Below are 25538 nucleotides of genomic sequence, written 5' to 3'. Positions count from 1 at the left end.
GTAGAATTTCAAGTACAGCTCACTATTTCAAAGGTGTTCATATGTTTGTTTGTTTTCCCATTGTCTCTGAGAATCCCTCAGGTTCTTGTATTAGAGAGTTGCTTTTCTGAGAAGAAGCATTCTCAATGTGCATCCATCCTGTGAAAGGATGTGTTCCAAACTGCAGGAGGATGCAGCTTTAGACCATGATAGGCACACGCTGGCATCTTTGTTCCAGCGGCCATTTTCTCCCTCTTGGTCCCTTATCAAATGTTCCTCTCACAAGGATCTTTTCCTGTCAACTCATCTCTATTTCTACCCATTTTTACTTCTTTAGTTGGCTTCTATATTCTCAGCTTCATGGCTGATGTTCTTATCAGAGCCATGACTAAATTCCCAAAGCTCTGCCTTCATTAGTTAAATCAATTTTAGTTTCAGAGTCCTTAATGATTTTTTTCTCTCATACACAGAGCATTCCTGACTGTTTAAGAAGAGCATAGTATGTTTCTCTTTGTCTAAAGATTATTAGGTTTATGAAACTATGAAAGTGTTGAAATACTTGAAAATTTATTTGGAGAAGTGCCTTGGAAAACATTAATGCCTTTGTTCTACCTTTTTCACCCTACGAGACAGGATAGAATTAAATAAACTCGCAAATCTCAATTATGCCTTGGAAAAGGTAAACATTCCTTGTGTTTCCTTTATTTCACTTTTATTATCTTCATTATGTCGTTTCCCCGTTAAGTATTTCCTGATGTACTTCGTAAATATTAGGCATGTGCCTCATAGTGATTAAAAGCTTATCTTTGACTTGAATTACTTCATGATATTTGATTCCCATTGTGTTGGACAATCATTTTTCTTTCACGAATGAACAGTGTGCACTGTGCTTTTATTTGAGGACAATAAGAAGCCCAACCTAACTATATCTTAAATCAAAGATTTTATCTGTTTCTTTGCATGTCAAATCTAATTTAGAGAACACAATTAAACATATATTCTTCACAGATAGTAGACATCAAATTTTGCTTCATTTTTGCTTTTTGCCCATTCTAACCAACTTGTCCAAATTAGGTTGCATCTGTTCTACAATCTTACCACCTCAATCTCAGTTCGGCATTGGTGCTATGTTTTCCTGTTTGAAAGGATATCTTTTCACATCCAAGTTATCAATCTAATATCGAGACAGCATCGACTAGTAATTATACTCTACATTTGTTTTTAACTACCTGTTGGGCACCAGCTTACTAAGTGAGGTATTTTACAAAGCAGTGTTTCCACTTAACTTTTCTAGCAATGAAACAAGACTGATCTTCTGTGGTTAATCTGAAAGACCTGTCACTTGAAGAAGATAGCCCCTTCCTGAGTCTACCCAAAGATAAATACTCCCAAATATGGTGTTTGATAAATGCAGTCCTTCAACCATCAGAATCCCTTTGGCTGGGAGTGAGGTAGACTTGTGGGAGAGGTGAGATTTTCTCATTTTGGTTATTAAAACAAAGGTTCTTACCTGTGCCATTAATCATGTCGCAATAACTTGGCCAATAGGACAAATTCCTTAGGAATAAAAGAAATAAGATGAGCAAACACTCCTATTTCAAAAACACCATGTTCACACCATGCTTTCTTCTTTGAAACACTACTTTTATCAACGTAATGAAGAATAGAGGTGATGACAGCTAGGATTTAATAAACATTCCACATCATTCAGTCCACGATTGTTTGATCCTCTAATCTTATTGCAATAAAGGAAGTACTGAGAACCTTAATAGGACAGATCTAAAACACAAGCCGCTAAGTGCCAAGTTCAATAGAAAGCACTCGGATAGACACAGCTCTGCAAGAAAATGAGAGGAGTGCAGTTCTCTACTCAGGAATTTGTTCCCCTGGAAGAAATGCGCTATGTGGTAGTCTGTCCACTTGTTCATACCGATTGAATCAAATTGTTGAGGGAGTTCCTGACATAAGCTCACCCTGATATAGAAGGGGGAGAAAAAAGGAAGAAAGTGGAGTAGCACCTGTTTGGATTCATATAGTTCAAAATGTGTAAATATTTAATGTTTTCCTTTTCTGCATTGTGATTTTTGCAGGTTTTACATTCTTCCCACTTTGGCATTATCAGGTACCAGTATTAGAATGATATAGAACCTATTTATCTTTTATTATCTAATTTATCTAATATATATGTGTGTGTGTGTGTGTGTGTGTGTGTGAGATTAAAAGGAATAGAATTAAATCTCCATGAATCTTCTCCAACCATTTTGAGTGAGAAAAAAGCTAGTGCCGTCCACTCCTCTACTGGGATATCAAGATACACTATGACTTATGTTTCAAAGGAAGTGCTGACAATCATACTCAGCCTGGGCACAAGGGGTTAAAGCAATTGAGTAATCTGACATCTTCATGGATCAACCACCTTTAGTTCTAACCCCTTCCCCCCGTAATTGACAATGCTTTTCAACCCCACTCTACAGTCTGAAACTCAGGGAGTATGAGCAATGTTCAACATGCAAGCTTTTATGTGACGAACTCAGCAGGAAACACATAGAATTGCTTTTCTCTGCTAGACTTCTGTATAAAACCATGTGAGTGTGAACTTCTTTCTTCTTTAGAAGCAAAAGTGTACCTCAGGAAACACTTACTCATTGGATGTTAGAACTACGAAAGGGAGCAGGTGGATGTAATTGTTACATCTGTTAGGAAAATAATTTACACTTTTAATCTACCTCTAGTGGTCTTCATGGAATTATGGCATAAATAGAAAAAAAAGAAGTTTTTTTTTTCTTCTGGGACTTATTTGGCTTCTTTATATGTTACAGAAATAAATAATAAAAAAATCTTTCAAATGAACTGTCAGGAACTGTGAGAAAGAAAAGTATGGCATCATGAACCTGTTTTGTTCTTTCACTTTCCCAAAGGTGAGACATTGTGAGATTTATTACTGTATTGAAATGCGAATTCCATTTTCTATCAGGAGAAAAAATATTGGCATGGCAGGGAAATTGTAAAAGTGCTTGGATTCATTAAGCATTTTCCCGTTTGGAATCATTTAAAACATAACACTGCAGTGTACAAATTTTATTTCATATGCTCATTTAAAAAGAAGTGGTAAGATCTATTTGCCTACCTCATAGATTGTATTGATGTTTTAATTGCTTATTACCAATTAAGTTAATTGTATGGGTTCACCGTAATGTTAGACATGCTAAAGAGATAAAATTAACACTGTATTTCTTTGTTTAAGAGAAGGAATAAATAAAGGCATGTGTTGGTGCTGCTGAATGTCAGTCAGACTGTAAGAACAAGAAAGTGGCGTGAAGAATGGTTTAATGCCTATATCGCAATTGCCAAGGATGCTCCATAGCCACGTCTGTTTCATAGACTGATGCAGGTAACATAGCAGTAGGACTAAAATAATACTAAGAGTTCTGTAGAATAGTTCTAGTCTCCTCTCTCTCTCTCTCTCTCTCTCTCTCTCTCTCTCTCTCTCTCCCTCTCTCTCTCTCTTACACACACACAGACACATACACACACAAATGCATATAATAAAAACACAGCGTTACTACCTGCTTCCTTTGTAAGAATCAATTATGGCAACTTTGCTTATGTTATCCTTTCCATTGAAAACTTTGTAAACTCCATCTACAGTATCATTGTACTGAAAAATAAAAAAAAAAAAACACTCATAGATCAAGTCTTATTTAATGTGTCACGACATGTGTATCTAACTTCCTTTCACATTTCTCATTTAGGGGCCATTCACCATCATTTTATATTGTTAAATATTTTAATGGTAGAATATAAAAGTTGCCTAGCAATAACTGCTAGGTGCTGAGATAAAATATAAGAAAATAACTAACAGCACTGCCATGGAGCAACCAGAGTCAGTGTTCTTTACTGTCCCTAGAATGTTCTGGTGAGGACACGTTGAGCTAAACATATGAGAATAACAAAAGATTTTTAAAAGTATTGTAGATTTTCAAATTGTTAATAGTGGTCACGAAAAGGAAGAAGATTATTCAAGCAAAATTAAAGATTCTGTTAGCCAAAGAAGGAGCTGTGATAATTTGGTTCAAATAATAATTGAAAATAATTCCTTCAGGTTTCCCGATTAATATTTAACTAGTATATATCTGTATAATCTGAAACACTAACAATAAGGAAATGGAAAACCCAAGTAATATTTCTGTACAGTGTCCAATGATATAGCAGTCAAAGCAGACATTTGATTGGCGTCATACTTGTAACTCAGAACTTAGAGCTGTAGCTACATACAACTACATACAACTACATTCAGCAGGAAGGTACACCATCTTCATCACTAATCACTGTTCTGTGAAACTGAGGCACAAGCCTCAGTAAGTGAAGCTTGCTGAATATCTCAAGTAGAAATTTACAGTAGCTTTTTAATCCTTTAAAAATTTAAAGGTATAAAAAATGAAGAAGGAGATGATCAATATGTTTGAATTTTAAAACAAAAACATAATATTAACCTTGATTCTTCAGAACCAATAATTAAAATTAAACACAACATGCAAAGATTTACAAATAAATTTTCAGTCGTCTTTAAGAATCAAAATTTGATTAATTTTTAAACTAAGATGAGTTTAGTCAAACTCATTAAATAATTTTTTACTAGAAAAACTTATGGCATATAAGGTTGAGACTTTAAAAATGAATTAATTATGTATTCTCAGATTAACTAATAAGGCTCATATGCAAAACTATAAATTTTTCCCCAACAACATTTTATTTCCATAATTAAAAGATAACAATGTACTCATATATATTTGATACTTACAGGATAAAACACACCAATTGTGGTAGGAATAGGATATGGAACCAAACTCAGAAATGGATCCTTGTAACCCCACAGCAGTTCTTTCAAGGTTCTATTTTGGAACATGGAAGACTTGGACTTTTTGATAAGTGAGTTGAGCAAAACTTGAACAAACGTGTTTGTGTATATATGTGGCGCAGCCTACAAAACACAGATCACTGTTTGAGAAATCAGTATATGCCAGTTCTTAAATAAGTGGACTAAAGATAACAATTAAAATACAACTAAGCCTTCAAGATCTGTCAAATTCTGTCTAAAGTTATAATTTGTGTCATTTTTCTAATTCCGTCACAATTACATTTTTTCTGAATAATTTCTAGCCGCAGGAAGACATTCAAATTAAGAGCTGTTTTTAAATGATACTTAAGTGGACTATTGTGATTGTGTCATTATTCTAGTTGACAAAATAAAATAAATAAAATAAATTCATGCTTTTTATAAGTGATAAGATAGCTAAAGCCAAGTGATGAAGGTAATTATGAGCTGAATTGTGACAGGATCTGCACTCTTCCACACGGTAGCTATTATACACTCACTGCCACAGCCAGATTGAGAACTGTGAAGGTGTCATTCTCGCTTCCGACAGACAGCGAAGGCTCAAAGATTGCTCCGTTGGGCTGTACAAAAGAGACAGTGTTGTCCTCACCGTTCTGAGTTATATTCTCCTTGGCTAGGTAACGAACTCTGAAACAAAGAGAAACCAACCAAAAGGGGGGAAATCAATGTACTGTGTGACCACTAGATATCAAATGTCTCTATTCATTCAGCAACTACTTTAACCCAGAACAATTTACACCAACTCACAGAATTACAATGGTAAATAACTATTTAACACTATATCTCTGGAAGTTTAATCAGAAAGGGCCTTAAACCTGGGAATAGGAAAGTGGAATAGGACTGAGGTAAAATAGATAATGGTCTTGGGAAATCAAAGTGAGATGGGTTAAAGACATTTTGGTAATAATTCCATATGATGGTCCAAGTTAATAGAAATGTACATAAGAAGTACTAAAAGCAGCAAGTACAAAATACTGAAGATGATGATGACGTGGTTTGAGAAATTCAAGTGTTTGAGTTTTGTTTAATTATAGAGTGAGAGAAAAACAGTTGGTGGTAATAAAAACACAAACGAGATTTTAAAAATAAAAGGGCTATATAATTAAATAGTGGTCTTTATCCTGAGGGTAAGGAGTGTATTTTTCATATTAGAAAGACCTCTCAAAGTGTGTAGTCTATCCAGCATTCATGCTGTAAGTTCATTTGTGAAACCAACACGGAGCAACAGATTCTATTTAAAGGGGCCAGAACTAACTCTATTCTTTCATTTTATCTCTTGAGTTCTTATTTCTTATCTCTTGGCTCAACAACTGCAATATTTTATGACTGTCTTAAAAGATATTGTTTTGTAGAAAAATCACTTTGTTGGTACAAGCTATCCATTAAAGTAAAATAAGGCAGACATCCCTAGAACACTTTTCTACACCCGGATGTCAAGTATATGAGAAGAGTTATAATTACTGTATAGACTGAAGCAAGCATGAGCCTACAGGTTTGATATGAAATGTGAATTCCTGTGGAATACAAATTATGGGTCTCCATGCACATTGTGACTTTGGGTATTTTCAGTATTTTTTGTTTGTGTTTTACTACTTGGCATGTTTCAGCTCAGGCTGGCCTTGAACTATGTAGGACGGGAAGGACATAAATTATCTATATGCCGACCTTTCTAGTGCTGTAGTTACAAAGATAAATCATCACACTTGACTCTAGCTTCTCCATGAATAAGCAAGGTAATCACCATATTACTTCAAAACGTGGTTTGAGTAAAAATACGTACCTATTTTAATAGTAATACCTTCATTGTTTATTCTCTGTTGAGTGAGATACTTAAGCAATCTACGAAAATCTGAAACATCTCAAGGCACTAAATATTTTGTCTTAAAATAACTATTTTAAAATTAAGGTACATATTAATAATAATTCAAGTAAGCCTACAGCAATTGCAAAAACTTTGATGCAGTTATGACTAAGTGAAACAAAACTTGAATAATTTTGGATATTTTTCCCTTACTTACAACCTCAAACCAGTAGATGGCACTCAATAAGAGAAAAATCAGTAAAATATGGTCTTCTCTTAGAAAAGTTCTTTTGAAAGAACATAATCACTCTCTTCTTCAAATAAAAAGGAGACCTTGGAATGTATTAATTAATAAGATTAAGGGAAATAAGCTACCAAAGATGTTTACTTGATGCCTTCATTAGTATTCTTGCCAAAGCAAAGATAAATTTAAAATAACCAAAGGGACTATAGTAATCAGAGTCATGGCAGGTTGGGGTATAATTATGATATTAAACCAGGTAATTTTGTGCTTTGACCATGTCTTATATTGTCAATCAATGCTTCACCACATTGTTCTAGCAGTCCTTTGCCAAATCAACCAGTGGTTCTGTTTTAAGAGGCATACTTTCCTACATCCTCAATTTAAAATGAATTCGGAGCCAGGCATGATTTCACCTGATATATAGAAAACCTTCAAAATAGTAACATTTTATTAAAGCAGTTGATTTTCTTCCACTTATTTCAAAGATCCTAAGCAAACTAAGCTAAAGAAATTCCGTTTTGTTGATGTCATGAGACAAGATGACTCACACTTCATCAAGGCCAATTTGAAATTGCCATACAAAGGAGAGCTTGCTGTCTGCAAATTGTATCTATAAATCCTATTCCTTGCCAGCTTTCTCTGTTGCCCTGACAAACAAAAAAGATGTACCTAATTTGTCCCCTTTAAATTTTATTTGGAGCTAGACTATAAGTTGTAGGAATGAATCCTATAGGATACACACACACAGACACACACACACACACACACACATGCTTTCTAGGAGAATATAACTAGACTTAATTGCTATGATCACACTTCTTTGTATACCCACAAAATCCTTAAAGGTTAAAATCATTATTGCTAAGCAAATAAAAATTTAAACAAAAAACCCAAACAGAGAATCATTATCCCTAAACAACAACAACAAAAAAGTCATGGAGATTTCTTAAATTCTGTTATCTATTCTCTTATCACACTTGGTCATTTTAGGCATATATTTTAGACTTTATTTCTAGTGTCTTATCATGGATTATAGATCTCATAGATACAAACTTAGATACCATACATACAAATATAGATATCATCAAATTTCTCAGAAATTAGATATTCATAGTTTCCTAATAAGTACTATAATATAAAAGTATTTTCTTTGCAGTTATAAAAACAATCTTCTTTGGTCAAATTGTGAATTGGTTTTAGTAAGGAGGACAGGCTGCTTCCCAGCGACCAGCTAGCTTAACCCCGAAATAACGACACAGAAATTGTATTAATTAAATTACTGCCTGGCCCATTAGCTCTAGCCTCTTATTGACTAACTCTCACATCTTAATTAACCCATTTCTATTAAATCTGCATTCACCACGAGGTCGTGGCTTACCGGCATGAGTCTAACCAGTGTCTGTCTTGGGCAGGAGAAGCATGGCATCTGCTTGACTCTGCTCTTCTTCCTAGCATCCAGTTCTGTCTTTCCTGCCTACCTAAGTTTCTTCCCTATCAAAAGGCCAAGGCAGTCTCTTTATTGAACCAATAAAAGCAACACATCCCACACCAATTGGTGATATTTGGACTAAAGAGAAAACTATTAAAGCATGTTAGCCCATAGATTGTATGTTGGTATAGTAGGTATGACTTTCACAACAACTACTGCTCTGTCTTCATAATTTAGAGTGTCAGATGTTAATCCAGAAACATGCTGTAAAAGGGATTAAAAAAAGTGGACAATGATATAATGTACAAAATGCTTAGGAACTACAACTGTGGATTATTAAGATAATTAGGAATACAATAATGTGGATATAATTTAATTATGTTACATAAGTGGCATGGAAAGTCCTTCTGTATTTGTGTTGCTTTTATTGGTTAATTAATTAAGAAACTGTTTTGGCCCATAGCAAGGCAGAACTTAGCTAGGCAGGGAAAACTAAACTGAAGGCTGGGACAAAGAAGGCACAGTCAGTGAGTAGCCATGTAGCTCTGGAGATAAACACTCAGGACAGAACTTTACCCAGCAAGCCACAGCCACATGGTGATACACAGATTAATGGAGATGGGCTAGGTTAGGATATAAGAGTTAGTCAGAAATACACTTAAGTGATTGACCAAACAGTATTGCAAATAATATGGTTTCTGCGTGATTATTTCGGGCCTGATCAGCTGGGAACTAACTAGCGGTATCCTAGAACTCATAAGTAGTTTCTCCTTGAGAGGAAATCACATAAACACATGAAGAATGATACAAAATACTCAACAGTGTTCTCCTGGGAAAAATAAAGTTATTCCTAATTCACAGCTAGGGTAGTTTTTTCAGTGCCTTTGACAGCTTTGAGAGTTAAAAAGAAGAGGATCTATGATTTTAATAGAAGAACATGTATGCAGAAAAATGATTATCAGTCCCTATATCTGTGAATGTGGACAAATACCTTCCCTTTTGACTGTCTCTTTTGTTTTCTTTTTCATACAGTGATAGTTTCTGACTGATTATCTCTCCTAGACTAATTCATTTAAGATTCTATTTATAATCTTATTAAATCAACCATTAGAACACTTAAGATAATGAGAAAATAGGTTTAAATTGCTATGTAAATCTCAACACCTAGATGACCTCAGCACTTACAGGAACTACCATTATGCAAAATCATTTAGGCTTGTAGTTCTCAAAGTATAGTCTGTATCTGAAACACACAGAGGAGTTTAAAACCTACAGGCAGAGTCTTTGACTCCCTTGGTGTAGAGGTTGGTGTTATTGCCATTGTCCCCGGCCTAGAGCCACACCTTGGCAATCACAGCTATAAGATTCTTATTTTATTTTACGATGTTCATTTTGTATTCTTAAAACTTTCAACATGCTTACTATGAAGTTAGGAACATGACAAAAATGTCAAACAAAACACCTGTAAGTTGTTGAAGGCAGTTATTTGATAGCTTTAAGTTGATAATAAGTTCTATACTTCTTTTCTGCACAATCAAAATCTGGTAATATTTGAATGCCATATATGTATAGGAACACGAGGAATTGTTAAACCTATAGATAAAAGATCCATTACAGGTAAGGTAAAAAGTAAGCTAATGGCAAGAAAGCAAATACATTTCAATACAATGGAGCTCCTTGGGAGGAAAATTCTCAGAAATGAGGTGAGAACACTACTCAGTCTCAAGAACTCGCTCACCTGTATGTGTAAGGACCTCTCTGTTTCACTTTGATTTTGTCACTGTTTGTTGCCACATCATTTGGATTTTGCACATCAAAGATCCAAAACTGTCTGTATACAGTGGTGCCTGTTTTAACCCAGTTTTTGTAAGCAATTGTTCCGTCTTCAAGGACAACTTCCTGTGGAAAATAAAACAAGTTTGGGTTGTTTCTTTACAATGAACACGGACACTTCTAAGACCTTGTTATACTTAGAATAAAAGGAACAACTTGTGAGAACTTGTGTAACTTGGGCACACTCTTAAAGCCGGAATGTTGTCCCCACAAAGCACCCTCTCTTGGCTAAAGTTTATGCAGAGAATCTGTGTGAGAATGTCAAAGCCATCTTTGTCACTTTCTAAAGGAAGCTTTCAAGTGAACCTGTGGCAACATTTCCTTGGTCAACAAAGCAGGAAATGAAGCTAATTCTAAAACTTATCACACCGAAGACGCTTTGCCAGGTATATAGTCTTCTAACCTTGAGGAGCAGTGTTGGGGAGACACAAAGGACAAATGCTGAGAGAAAACTTAAGTACTATTGGGAGCTTTACACAGCAACAGCACCAAAACCCATCCTTCTTCCCAAGTCGGGCAATTCAAGGGCTTGAGACTAATCTTTGCTAAATGGAGACCATAAATGCTCACGATGAATTATGGAGGTATGAATTTTCCTCTTTGGAATCCCATTCAGCATGACCCCTGGAAATCACTGTATGTTTGCAGGAATGCCTGATTTTGTTTCCAAAAGATATAACTGCTTACTTTATCATTGTACTACTAATTTTCAAAGAAAAGAACAAGATTAAGAAGCAATATTGTGTGTGTGTGTGTCTGCATGCATGTATGCCTATCTGTCTGTCTGTCTGTGTGTGGCATGATACACATTAGACATCAGGTATATGAGTTGTGGTGGAAATACACAAGAAGAAAATATACAGCAAAAGAACTAAGACTGTTATGAGCTGCCTCCTGTTTAGATTTGAGACCAAGTGGAAAGCCACGAAGCCCCTGAGGACCCATCTCATTGTCTGTTCAGTAAGAGAGTTACCATAGATGCTAGCCCAGCTGCTGTCCAGGGCAGTCACTCTCTGAACAGGAAGTCTGCAAAGTCATAGTAACTAATGCTAACAAAGAGAGTTTGTAGCTGGTAGAAATTCCAGTTAAGTGACTTGAAAAGAATGCCTAGGTCCAAGAGTGTGTAAAGAGAAAAGGAAGGAACATATTTCACAAAAACTTAGCCTAGTGGAATCGATGAACACAGGGACAACATAACCCACTTTTCTTTCCTCACCTGGAAATATCAGTTCACTGAATGACAGGGTCAGGAAAGGATAAGAAGCAGTAGCATGCATCTGAGGTTGAACCTCCGAGAAAGCAGGCGGCTGTCACAAGTGAGGCCCAGGCAAGCTGTATCACAGTATCACAGTGGCTGAAGAAATCCGCATCACTGACCCTTACACCAGAACCTCTCTTGCTTCATATTGTTACTAAATTTCCCTGTCACACACACACACACACGATGGTCATGTTCTGCTCAAAGATGGTGGATGTGAAATCAAGTTTCATGTCTTTGGGAATCATATTGCTTCATGCAGAGGACAGTGGGAGTTCAGAGAGCAGAAGGAGGCAGCAGGCTAGGATGGGTTTGAAACTGTAGTGGTGTGCCCCAAGTTTACATGAACGAGGGCTGCTAGGTAGTGGTGTAGGCAGGTGCGCTGCTCACATGATGTTCAGATTTCCAGTGCTTTTCTGTTAAAGTATCCTTGATAACAAGATATGCGCCAAAATGTAGACTTCCACAATAATAGCCCAGGATTAGGGCAGACTTACAAAACTAAGAATACTTGCTTTTCTTAAAATAAAGGTGTTTGTGAATGTCAAAGCTAAAATCCGTATTGATTCAACTATGTCAGAAGTATGTCAGAAGACTATGAAAAAAGAACACCCTCACACACACAAGCATCAACCGGTCATCAAATTTATAAGGCCCAACATAACAGCTATTAGTGATCTTATGTCACTAAAAGTACAGATTCATTTCAGTCTTTAGTGAAAATAAGTCACTCTACTCTTCTGAACTCGAAATGGTTTCTGATTGTACATGTTGTTTTGTTCTGTGAACAGAGCAGCCACTGGACTGTGGCTGGCAGGCGGGGTAGAAAGAGAGCTGTCATTCAAAGACAGAGATGTACACACTAACTTTGATAGTTATGTGGGCGAGTATTCTTGTAATGGAATGGCAACGCCAAGAGTATGTGTGTCACATTCACATGACTGTCAAAGTAATAATTAGATAACTTTATATTTTTCTGTATTGGAGTAGAGGAAGCACAAGAATTTAAAGAGAATGCCTTAATGCCCAAAGAGCCCATGAAAACTGAGAATCATAGGTGGAACACTCAGTACACAGTGAAACTAGACTGCATACTAGAAACTAGATACTAGAAAGCTGTGTGGATTCAGACAGATTATCTCACTTATTTATATCTTCGTTTCCTCATAAGGTAAAGATTAGATATATTGAGCCATATGAACTAAGCACATTTAGAAGCAAAACATATGGATGACATTTGAACATGGTTTGTCTTCACCTCACGAATTGTAGCAGCTAAGAAGTGTGGGCTGAACGGCATGAACACACAGAAGCCATCCGGCAAGTGCTCACAGCTAGTACTGTAGAGACAGACTCCACTTGTTAGAGCAACTCCCCATCATTCCTTCCCATGCTGCTCAAAGTCTGCAGTCAGCTATTCACCGCCTAATGCCGCCATCTGACAGTCACAATATGACATGACATTTCTTTTTCTGTCATTAATCGGTGGTGATTTTTACGTCTTCTGCATTAAACACTTCCTTCAAAGTCAGATGTTTGTCTTTGTCACCATACTTCCCATCGACCCTGTACTGTTCTAAGCAGGACAGCATGTTCAGCAGTATGATGGCCGTGGTGGGAGTGACCAGCCTCACTCTGTGCAGATTTGAAGCTCCACTCCCCAGGAGGGAATTCTATTCTCCTACAGTAAATCTGGTCAAATGCTCATGCCTGTGCAAGTCGTAGGCACTAACAACCGTTTTTGTTTTGCTGAGTGAACTTGCACCCTTCCACTGTCTTCTTAATATTCACCTCCATGCTCATAGACAAACATCAAGCAGTGTTTTGTTCAGAGAAGCTCGTGTTTGCAGGGGGTGGTGGTTATGGCAGAGATTCATGACTGGTGAAAGCGGCAAGGGTAAGTGAGCGCTCAGTGCTGGCTCAGCCTTAAAAGAGGCATCTGTGTCACACTGCTCCCTTGAAATCTCAGAAACATCCATGAAGAAGGGGCTGAAGGCATGTAGGAAATGAAGGAAGGGAAGGAACTTGGTGTGACATGCTGTCTCCCAGCCACGGTATGGATGCTTTACTCAAAAACTCATCAGACGTCTTAGTTGCTGAACATTCTGTGTCCAAGGATGGACCCACAGAATTTCATTGGGAATAGGAAGGGGAATTATTGAATCCCACCTGTCCTCACGTGAACAACACAAATTGAACTCACCCTATTACTAGTAAGGAAAAAAATCAGGTAGGAATAGTGTTTGAGAAAAGATACCATTGAGAGGGGACAAATAAGACCATAAGGGGTTACTATAATCAAAATACATTCTACATATGTAGGAAAATATCATAAAGAAACTCATTAGTATGCACACAATTAACATAAACTAATAAAATTTCTAATATATATGTGTTATATCTACAAAGTTAAAGAGAATTCAATAGATTATTGGTGACAGTTATGCTAAAAGGAGAAAATGGCTTTAGTATTAGGATATAATCAAATAAATATGGAATAAAATGTATTGATGTATATTGGAGCATTAAGATTTATATAAAATTAGCCTTTCATAATTTATGTAAGAAGCTAGAATGAGAGATTTCATCCCAGTTGGAAAGTGAACTATATGATATTGACCATGAAAAGGAAAAGAACCTCACATTTGCTGAACTCACTTTCTAAATCATTGTGAGCCATTGTTTATAGTTCTGTGGAGGTGTGTGCGGTATGCATGTTATTTTAACTTAGTTATTCTACGGTTACCTAATCTCATGCCATTGGATAGGAGAATGATCCTGACATGTAGAGTGGTTAAAGACATTTTTATTGGGCTTTACGTACAATGAAAAAAAAGTGAATTATTTCATAATTTCCAGGAATACTACAACCATATATTATGCAAATATAGACTATTGTCCAAAATTTATCAGTTTAATACATCATCCTGGTGGATTCCATTCTCCCTCCATTTCCAGCTTTGTGCGATCTCCTTTTGACCATGGGTACTATATTACTCCATTTCCTTTTGTGAAAGATTTACACATATATCTCTCATTTCACAACAGTGAGCTCTGGCATGTGGTATCCTGAAATCAATCTCCATTTTCAGTCTTCAGGAGCCCTCCCCTCCTTTGTGTGGTAAAATCATTCATTGACCTGAAGCTCAGGCTAGACTGCTGCTCAGAACTCCTCAGACATCTGGCTCTGCCTCTCCATGCCTGAGATTACAGTACAAGCTACCATGGCAGGGATTTTACATGGGTTTGAGGTTCTCATGCCTGCTTGGAAAATATGTCACCAGGAGAGCTGTCTGCAGTCTCTAGCCACTGTTTATTTACTGTTCATCAGCCAGGAAACATTTCATTTAAGCTTCCCTTAATATCCGTTTTCCTCTTAACTTCTAAGAAATTATACTCCCTATTCCTGTTTCTTCACAAAACCCAGCTTCTTTTCCTTTTCTGTTTCTCCTTGCTTTTGACTATGCAAAAGTCTGTAGTAAGCAATCCTGCTACTCTGGAAACTCAACCCCTAGAAGGCAATGTGTTTGTTTAGTTTTATCTGTAACCTCGCAGCAATCATCAAATCTGTTAGAACTCTGACCTTTGAATACAGACTGATGTTCACATCAAGCCACTTATAAAACTTCTGTGCCTTTCACTTCATTGGGTATCTATTTCCATCAACAAATTAGGTGGTACTCACTCATAATTGGTTTCTAGCCATGGATAGGGGTCACTGAGTCTATAATTTGGGGTCCTAAAGGAGCTAAACAAGAGGGTAAATCCAAGGAAAAACATATAGTTATCCTCCTGGCTATGGGAAATAGACAAGATTGCCGGGCAAGAAATTGGAATCTTGGGGGTGAGGTGGGATGGGGGTAAGGGGAGATGGAGAGAGAAAAGTGTGAAGGAGAGGATGAGGGGAACTTGGGGAAACAGGATGATTGGGGATATAGGAAGGTTGGATAGGGGATCAGGGAAACTCATATCTTAGTTAAGGGAGCCACCTAAGGATTGGCAAGAGACTTGAACTTGGAGTGGCTACCAGATGCCCAGGGCAATGTCCCCAGTTAGTTCCTTGGGCACCTGAGGATAGGGAACCTGAAATGAACCTATCCTATAGCCATACTGATGAATATCTTGTATATCACCATAGAACCTTCATCTAGCAATGGATGGAGATAGAGACAGAGACCCACACTGGAGCACCGGACTGAGCTCCCAAGGTCCTAATGAGGAGCAGAAGGAGAGAGAACATGAACAAGGAAGTCAGGACCACGAGGGGTGCACCCACCCACTGAGACAGTGGGGCCGATCTGTTGGGAGCTCACCAAGGCCAGCTGGACCGTGACTGAAAAAGCATGGGATAAAACCGGACTCTCTGAACATGGCAGACAATGAGAGCTGACGAGAGGCCAAGGACAATGGCATGGGGTTTTGATCCTACTTCATGTTCTGGCTTTGTGGGAACCTAGACAGTTTGGATGTTCACCTTCCTAGACCTGGATGGAGGGGGGAGGACCTTGGACTTTCCGCAGGGCAGGGAACCCTGACTGCTCCTGGGATTGGAGAGGGAGGAGAAGAGGAGAGGAGGGAGGGGGAGAGGGGCGGGAGGAGGGGGAGGGAAATGGGAGGCGGGGAGGGAAATGGGAGGCGGGGAGGAGGCGGAAAATTTTTTTTTCAATTAAAAAAAAAAACAAATTAGGTGGGCATATTATGGAATGTCACATTTATTCCTTTCTCTCCTGACTTAGTCCCCCTATTGAAAATAATAATGTATCTAGGACTCCACCAATTTTTATAAAGCATTACGAATATAATGAGCCTGTAAATAAAGACATTTCTATAAAAGTAATTTTAATCTCACTTGTGTAGAGGTTCTGTCTCACAATCCTTGTTCTTTTGAAGATTTCATGTTATCACTTCCCAAACACATTCATTCTAGGGTCATAGTATTCAAGGTTATATCACTTAGTCTCTAATTTTTCCTATCTACTACTTAAGAGGGAATGTTGATTTAGAAGATTGTAAAAATAGATCAAATTTTATCTGTCTGTATATATATACACATGTTTATTTATGAAAGTTAAATCAATTTTGTGTGGGAAGCTCTTAGTAATACGGTTAGTCATTTGTGTTTCTTATATTATTCTGAAAATAATATACCAACTGTTTTTTACATCATCAATTAGTTACTCTTTTTCATAGTGTTTAAAACTTCACAAATCTAAGTATATTGCGTTATCCCCAACTCTTTTATTATTCTAGTAATCCTGCGATATTCTCTATCTTGTAATATTATACAATATATTTTGATTGTTTTCTCTCCCCTAATTCCAACTTCTCTCAGAGCCTTCCCTCCTATCCCCCACTCTATGGATTCAACTTCATATTCTCTCTCTCTCTCTCTCTCTGTAAAAAGTGAAAATTGAAACAAAGAAACAAAATAAAAACAATAAGACAAACCAAGCAGAAAACCTAAACCAAACCAAACCAAGCAAAAAGTGCACAATGAAACACTGAATCCATTTTGTCTTGGCCAACTACTTGTTGGCATGGAACCTATTCTGGTGTGTAGTTTAAATACTTGGTGAACTCCATTGGAGAAGAGTGATTTTTATTTTCTTCCCCAGCAGAAATCAATTGTAAATAGCTTTTGGGTAAGGGATGGGATTTTGTGTCTATTCCCCCTTCTCTGGGCTGCGGTTTTGTCTATTTTGAGCGTTTGCAGTCTTCTGACGCTGCCAGTCTCTGTGAGGTCATATGTGCCTGTGCCTATTGTGTCTGAAGGCACTGTTTCCTGGAGCTGTCCACTACCTGACTTTCTAGCCTTCCTAGCTTGCATTCCACAGAGACCTTGACCTGTTCCTTCTTAAGTGCACTCAGCTGCATCCCGGAGCTTTCCCTTGCTGTTAATCAGTCCTTTTGAAAATTGCAACACAATCCTTTACGGGCTTATCAAATTAAATACTTCTTCAAAATCAAATAAAATTTCATTGTCTTCTTCAATCTGCATGAATAATTTATTTTTCTTCCCACATAACATTTATTTTTCATATTATACGTAATTTAGCCCTATCTTTTCAAACCTTCGTCCATTTTCTTTCACAAGACACACATTTTCTTAGATATTTCTTATACTTGTTGAGAAAAACTTTTATTTTGCTAGCTCCCAATTATTCATTCTATAAATGAAATAAAACTCTCTTTTATAAGTTTTCTTTGTGATCTCTGAACAAATTATTAAAGACTTAATATAAAATGGTGTTAGCTTTCATGTATCCCTCAAGAAAGGTTATGTGATTTAATTGTGCTACATAAAGAAAAGATTACTATTCAGCCATTGCCCATGTTAGCCTAGAATGCTGTTTCCTGGGAGATTATGACTTTTTGTTCACAAGAAAGTTTCGGTCCATGTGTTGACACAGGTAATGCTCTGCAATGATCCAGGTGGAAACCACAAGGGACCAAACAGAAAGGGCCAGAGCAGCGGCGGTTCTGTCTCCTTTCCCACCCACACCCTTCTTTGTAATTCTACATCAATAATACTCCCAAGCAAAACTGGAGAGGCCATTGAAGGGGCTATGTTTCAATCAAAAAATTACGTATAATCTGTACATAGCATGGATATTTCAATACTTGTATTGTGAAATATAGCATGCATTTTATTAAATGTAAACAGCTGGAGACATGTAAGAAGAGATGATCATTAATTAGTTATCAAGCAACATAGTGTGTGTGTGTGTGTGTAGGAATTCTTACTTTCAACACTCTGCATACTGAGATGGCAGTAAAGGAACTCAGTGAGAGAGAATCTTTCACCTTACAGATTTAGCATTTGTAACGACAAGAAAGCAAATTCCCATAGTAGTAACATCTATTTGTGATTAACTATAATTGAAGTTCATTTTTACGTTAATTCCATTAAGCCAATGCTCCTATGAATAGACATGAAATTTGCTGATATCTCAAGGATTGCCACAGTGCCAAAAATTAAAGAATGGATGAGAGACTAAAGGTCTTGGTAGTAATGGAAATTCCAGTGAAAATTAACATTAACTCCTCGCTGCAGTACAGTTACTGTCTATCTAGGTTGCTAGGATCAAACCAGTCTAGGAACTGAGGTCAATGCTCCTGGCTATGGCTCTTGGCCACCGTCAGTTGACAGTTTCTCAACTGAACACGGGTACCTCTGGGCAGGACAGGTGCAACCGTTCTTTCCCCGCCTTTCACTATGATGGAGAGAGCTTTATTTCATTTGTGGCCACTATTTCCAAACTGCTGACACCACTTGAATTTCCAGCTATCCTGCAGGATGACAGTAGATGGGTTTCCCCACATTATACATGGGAAATCATCAATTCATTAAACTTCCTTTGAATGTGAACCTAAGTAAAACAAACTAGGGTGAGAGATGACGATGAATATATCCATCTTCTTAAATCATTCCAATCTGAGCTAAAACTCCAACTTATTGATGTATGACAAGATGTGCCCTATATAATAACATTTTCCCTGAACTTTTGAGAGAACCAGATCCTCATGTGAGTACACACTGATTCTATGTATTAGTAATGATTACTCTCCCTATTTGAAAGAGGAGTTTTCCAAGGGTCCTAATTCAATAATAAAAACTTTTTAACATGTACACCCACATAGATACATACATTTTCTCATTGTTAATGAAAATGCAACTTCTATTATAATAATATTCTTAAAAAATATACTATATCTATTCAAAAGCATGCCAGTGTACTCTCCAAACATTAAGATAATTATTTCTACTAAACCATATAACTTTTACCTGAAGTTTTATCAAAATTTTCTATACTTAAACTTAGAAATACATTCATGTCCAATTTTCACTATACTCATAAGAGTTTCGGGAAGTTAATTTTGCATTCCTTTGTGATGTTTCACAAGGCATACTTCATCATGTGGGGCTGTAGCGGATCTCATCACCTTCCTACCCAATGCACAAAATGGCCAGGTAACACAAAACCAGCATCCAGAACAACATCCACAGAGACATGATAGAACAAGCAAAGGCCCAGCAGGTTTTCTCGGTCGCCTGTACCTTTCTGATGGTCTTCTCAATAAGCATGTCTCCGACTGGCATCAGAACGCCCCCAAACACGGCCAGGACTGCTCCAATGACAGCTCCGGTGATGAGCCCACAGTTCCGATTGCAGCCCATTTTCCTCGTGCAGGTGAAGAATCGCGGTGGAGCACTCGGTTCTCAGCAACGGCCAGGTACGACTACTGTGTTTTCTGCGTGTCCTGATTCTGCCACGGGGACAATGTCATAAAGCAGGAGCTTACGTAGCAGCACAAAAAGATCAAAGTACAAAGAAAGCATGCCACCAGAACAGATAATTCTGCCCATTAACGAGAAACAAATATTTTTTGCTTGGCTCACCAAGCTGGTTTTCTATGTCCTTCTCCCCACTCTTGCTCCTAAAATCCCACTAGAGGCAGAGAATATCAAAGAGACTGCTTTCCCCACCTCCCTTTCTAATTCTTCTGTTTTGTAATTTCCTCCCTGGGTGATTAACATATTATTATCTTATCTAAGCAGAACCATGTGTACTTATTCTCATTCTCCAGCTCCCTACCATCCTACCGTAGGGTGCTCCTTTATCCTCTCCCTCGCCTATCTACATTCTGCACCCAAACAGAACTGTAAACATTCTGACAGGGATCCTCCTGAAAACCAAATGTGGCTGGCCTGATATTTGCTGTCTGCCAAAGCATCAAGGCAATGGGAACATACCTTATTCATAAACAAACGGCAATGGCTATTTGCAAGAAATAGGCTGGTGGGGCTCAGAGAGAATCAAACTTCAAAGCATTTGGAAGCTACCTGTCAAAACGAGAAAACAGAGGAACAACGCATTATCACAAAATTAGTACTACTATATTTTTAAATGTAGTTGTACGTGTTAAAGAAAATTCCACTTTTCTGGCATTTAAGTTTATGAAAATATTCAATAAACTTTTAAAAGCATATATGACTTATAATTTAATCACTAATGACTTTTGGTGGAATATGGTTAATGCACTTGATGAGTACACACATATTTTATTTGTGTGTAGATTTAGTATTAGGCTTTCCTTTTGTTATTCTTAAAGAGCCTTTTACATAACCAATAGTAGTGCCATTCTTTTTATTCCTATGTATGGATCCTTGTCAATTCTTTTAAATAAGGTACTATTGTTAATATGTACGTCACGTAGTCAGTTTACTTTGTGATACCGTGTTGTATGTGCTTATCATGCAACTTTGAAAGAAAAGAATTTACAGAATCACTGGATCCTGCTGCAACAAAATTATTAAAGTTGTATCATGTTTTATCAATATTTGAGGAGGAAACTGAGTTCAGTGACAGTTTTCTGAGGGTCTTTCACCTTCCTTAGCGTGCTGTCTACTGTGGATTTGTCTTCATAACAGTTTTGTCTCACCTCAAAATGTCCATGGCCAAGAGGAACACAGATGTCAACAGAACCGCGAGAAAACCGAGACACACAGAGACCACTTTGACAACACCTCATACAGCCATATTTCACAAAGATGGAGGAGAACAAATGGTACAGAATCTTTCCTGACAACAATGCACCCTCTGTAACCTGTGGGGCTTCCCTTTGCCTAGTCTCACTCCTGACATTTTTGTAAAGCTGAGACTTTTCCGGAAACACAGCATTTCAACCAACCCAAGAACTTGTGAGGATTACCTGCTGTAAACCAAGAATCCTATCTGTGAGGCAGCGACCGCAGCAGAGCGACCCAGCTGGCGCGGCAGAGATAAAACCCTGGAGGTGAGATAAAACCTGATCTTTCACCCTCCTTCCAGGTAACAGTGAAGAAAAGATCCAGCCGCTCTTGACTTTTCTAGTATTTCAAATATGATCTACAGGAAAGCAGTAGTTTCCAATTTAAGCAGCAGAAGTGGTCCTTCGCCCGTGTTTGGTGTTCTCCAGTTGTCGCCTGGGAGACTAAAGGTCTCACAAGTAGGATTGCGTAGCGGCGTGATAACGCAGAGACCTTTGCTCCTGATAAACTCTGTGTCTGCTTAACACTTCTTAGACTTGTTTAAGAAAAAATCTTTAAGAACGTGTGCATCTAACAGTGTGACACACGATTATAGGACAGGACAGGTACTCTGTGTGCTATAGTGTAAAGGCATGGAAAAGTTTAAGAAACTTCGCTTTGATCAGGAGTTAAAGTCCTAGGTTCAAGAAACTTTGAATCATCAAGAGCTAGTTGAAAGCATGAACCTCTGCAAAAGTGTAAACCATGAAGTACTCCTTGCATCTAGCCACCTGTCGATACCCCCAGCTTTGTGGTCCAGACAGAAGCAGAGGTAACTGCTCGGGGGCGGGAGTGGGGGTGGGGGGGCATGCACAAAAGCAAAGGTAGCTGCTTACAGGGAAAGAGCATGTGCAGAAGTAGCCCACCCCCTGTATCTAGCAAAACCAGCCCCTTTGACCCTGAGTAAACCTGGCTTGCGGTTGATGCCTATATATGTCAACCGCAAATTAGGAACAGGAGCTCTCCCTACTGTGCTGTGTTGTATGTAGTATCTGAGTTCCCAGCCTGGCTGGAAAGAATAAACCTTGCTTTTGCATTCTGGACTTGACTGGATTCCAGGCGTCTCTCTGGGGGGCTCAACTTGGGCACAGCAATAGAAGTTTAGCAAATACAAATTAAATCTAAGTAAAAACACATAGTTACTGCTTTTGGAAAGTTATTTAATGCCCCATACGGACATCATTAAAATATTCATTGGGGCAGCGAAAAGGCTCAGTGTGTAAGAGCACTATATGCCAAGTTTTACAAGTGAATCCTGGCACCTACAAGGCCAATACAGAGAACTGAACCCTGCAAGCTTTACACACACACACACACACACACACACACACACACACACACAGAGAGAGAGAGAGAGAGAGAGAGACACCCACACTTTTGTAAATAAATGCTAGAAATTATTCAGTAAAAGCATTTCCAATTCTGACAAGTAGAGCATAAAATGACCTTGAAATCACAGTATTGTTTCTTCTGAACTAGATGTACCTTTATTCATCCTTTGTTCAATTCTATGTTAAAATACAGTTGTGAAGATACATTTTCAGAATCTTCTTTTCTTACTTAATTATCCTAATGTATGATAGGAAAGAGTTTCTATAGAAGATGGGTAGCTATACAGCACCTACTGTAGCATCCAAAAAACTGTAACATTCAAGTAACACTTACAGAGACTGCTCTGTAACACCTAGAAATCAATCTTAGGACACATGCATCAGTATATTGGACAATAGAAAGATTTGGGTACAGTCTGAGTTCTGTCTGCTTCAAACTGAAGTGAGACATTCCACACGTCACTGATGCTGAATCACATTTCTTAGGAAACAACAGTATCAAGAAATACAATTTGTTGTATCATAGTTAAGTAAATATTAATGTAACTATTAAACATGCTTTCAACTATGTGTTGCTATTTTACAGAGTGGAAGATATTAGCTTGTCCATCAATTTACAACTTTGATGACTGATTCATTATCATTACATTGTGTCATAATACAGTTTCTGAATTTTCCCTAAAATTAGGGAACATACATGTTCCTTGACATATGAGTAATGAGGAATTCATTGTGAAATCATATTTTTTTTCTCATAGTTCATGAAATTAAGCAGAATGTGTTTCATTGATCTGAAGACATAAATGCTCAGGTTAGCACATTCTAGCCTGCAGCTTGACCATCCATATTTATCTTCAGAGAAAAGCAGTGTTTCTTTTAACAACTTTCTGTAAATATAGCTATAAAGAAACACAAAATTTGGGTCTAATAAAATGACATTTTCTCAATAGCAGAGCTGCTCATGTTTTACAATAGGCCATTTCATTTCATATCTTACATTAATTTTCCTAAAATCCACTCTTTAGTGAAGATTATTATTTGCAATAAATTATTTATGGCTTAAAGCACTGAAATTTAGAAAGCAAAGGATAACCAGGAACAGAGAATTCTCTGGACTAATCTCAAAGAAGTGGGGTAAATCGTGCAGGATCTAAAATGTCACTCGTTACATACCTGTCTTGATTCTAAGGTGGATCAGCTTCTATATCCTATCTGGTGTATTAAATAAATACAGATTCCTCTTCCTGGACTTTTGAATGGAGTTTATAGTTTACAAGGTCCTTAAAAAAAGCAAGGGAAGTGCTCTTCTTCTTCCTCTTCCTGTTGTCATGAACTTTGAAGCAAAATGCCTTTCCACTACATGGCGAAGCAAGTAGAAACTGTTGATTCTAAGGTGGATCAGCTTCTCTCTCCTATCTGGTGTATTAAATACACACAGATTTCTCTTCCTGAACTTTTGAATGGAGTTTATAGTTTACAAGGTCTTTAAAAGAAGCAAGGGAAGTGGTCTTCTTTTTCCTCTTCCTGTTGTCATGAACTTTGAAGGACAATGCCTTTCCCCTACATGGGGAAGCAAGTAGAAACTGAGAGACTCTGCAAAGCCTGAGGTAGGATGAGCTATAAGCAGCCTCTCTGGCAAATAGGCTAAGCAGTGGAGCAAATTCTCCTGAGACTCTCTAATTATTCCCATGTGTGCTTCAAGCTGGGTTCCCTCGGAAACTCCACCCAGAAGAGGCATGGCCCACAGGTAGCACTTTCTGAGATGGGAACAGTGAAACGTGAAAATGTTTCAGTGTCAGATTGGGACACAGGTTTTATTGGTTTCATCATCTACTGAGAGATGAAAATTCCTATTCTACATGTAAAGCTTCTTCCACTTTCAAATACAGGAAACAAGGCCACAAAACTCTGCCAAAACTGCCATTCTCTTCATGGAGAATCTTCTCTACACAAGAAAAGAGCAGCACCTACCCATGATAACCTTATGTGACAATACCATGAGGGGAGATTTAATGAATAACAGGCTGAGTATGAGTGTGGGAACCGAATTTTCAAAATGTATTATGTCCTTTTCACACATTTACCTTCCACCATGTCTACTGGCCCTTGGAGAGTCATGATTCTATAACATATACACTCAAATCAAACCCATACAAAGGAGTTCAGTTATCTGGTAATACTTGATCATGCTGAAACAAAGGACCTGAGGCCAACTTTCTAAACTTTTGTGTAGAAATAGAACACTCAGGTTAAATCACACATATGTTCTGGTATTAAACAAAAGCTCATAGAAGAAGGTTCTAAACCACCACTGCAGAACTCAAGCATTCTGCAGATCTCTAATACCTTGTCTCATTGAAGTCACTAGAATCTTTTGTATTTCTCATATTCCATTTATAGCTTAATAGATCATATGAAAGCAAACATTTCAGCAAACATAAACAGGTGTTTGTAATGTTAATAAATCATTCTACTTAATTAAACTTAGCACATTACAATAAAACTTGTCTTGGTGATAATCTTTAGTAAACAATAAAGAGTTTGTACTATGCACATGATACCCCAAGTCCTGCAAAGTAAGTCTGTCTTTTAGAGTCAGAACAAAAAAGAACTACAATCTTCCAATGATTTCTTTAGACACATCGGCTTAAACTTAACAGCAGGAAGATCTCTTCAATGAGCAACAAATTCAAAGGATATCTAGTCAATAATCCAAAAGTATTACCTTCTTTCCCAAGCCTGGGAATCAATTTTTATGGTTTTGATAAGCTGAGTTTCTAAATTGTTGACAATGGATAGACATAGCAATGACCTAGGCTCTGTCTGCTTTAACACATAAATGAAGTGAGACTGGAAATACAAGCCATGGGTAAAAATATTTTAATAATTTAACCCTAAGTAGGAATGCTATTAGTGTTTCTTTCTCTACCTGAAATTCTACGATAGTTAGAAGGTATTCAGGCTTTGAAATCTGAAATTAGGAAATAAATATTTATTTCTATGTTTTCATAAATTAGCTTTGATTCTGTTTTCTCTGAGTTGTAGTAGATTAAGCAAGGTTGCAAGGGCTCAATAAATCAAACATGATAAGGTATCGATAATCCCACTATAAGAAATTAAGTTTTACACATAATGAGTTTGGGGTATCAGGCAATATCATTTTAAGCAACTATAATGCAGGAATAGCTGTTGTTT

General features: G+C 37.5%; 1 protein-coding gene across 8 annotated transcripts in view; it reads right to left on the bottom strand.

Moving 5' to 3' along the window:
* The window catches only part of Cd36 (CD36 molecule), a 196621-nt gene that overhangs the window by 127448 nt on the left and 43635 nt on the right, over positions 1–25538 (bottom strand). For 4 of the 8 annotated variants that reach the window (XM_057758756.1, XM_057758754.1, XM_057758757.1 and 1 more), the window contains 7 exons: positions 20197–20286; positions 19501–19709; positions 10089–10249; positions 5356–5503; positions 4781–4960; positions 3546–3637; positions 1490–1536 (listed from right to left, as the gene is read on the bottom strand). In XM_057758756.1, coding sequence (XP_057614739.1) covers positions 1490–1536; positions 3546–3637; positions 4781–4960; positions 5356–5503; positions 10089–10249; positions 19501–19620 — 748 coding nt within the window. In that variant the 5' untranslated portion in view covers positions 19621–19709; positions 20197–20286. Of the gene's footprint in view, positions 1–1489; positions 1537–3545; positions 3638–4780; positions 4961–5355; positions 5504–10088; positions 10250–19500; positions 19710–20196; positions 20287–21155; positions 21234–23516; positions 23656–25538 lie in introns of those variants that run through there. The other 4 variants (XM_057758751.1, XM_057758752.1, XM_057758750.1 and 1 more) reach the window with 2 other exon arrangements.

Source organism: Chionomys nivalis, chromosome 26, assembly GCF_950005125.1.
Source record: "Chionomys nivalis chromosome 26, mChiNiv1.1, whole genome shotgun sequence".
Taxonomy (NCBI): domain Eukaryota; kingdom Metazoa; phylum Chordata; class Mammalia; order Rodentia; family Cricetidae; genus Chionomys; species Chionomys nivalis.
Note: the sequence above shows the minus strand (reverse complement) of the source record. Positions and strands in the feature narration are given on the sequence as shown.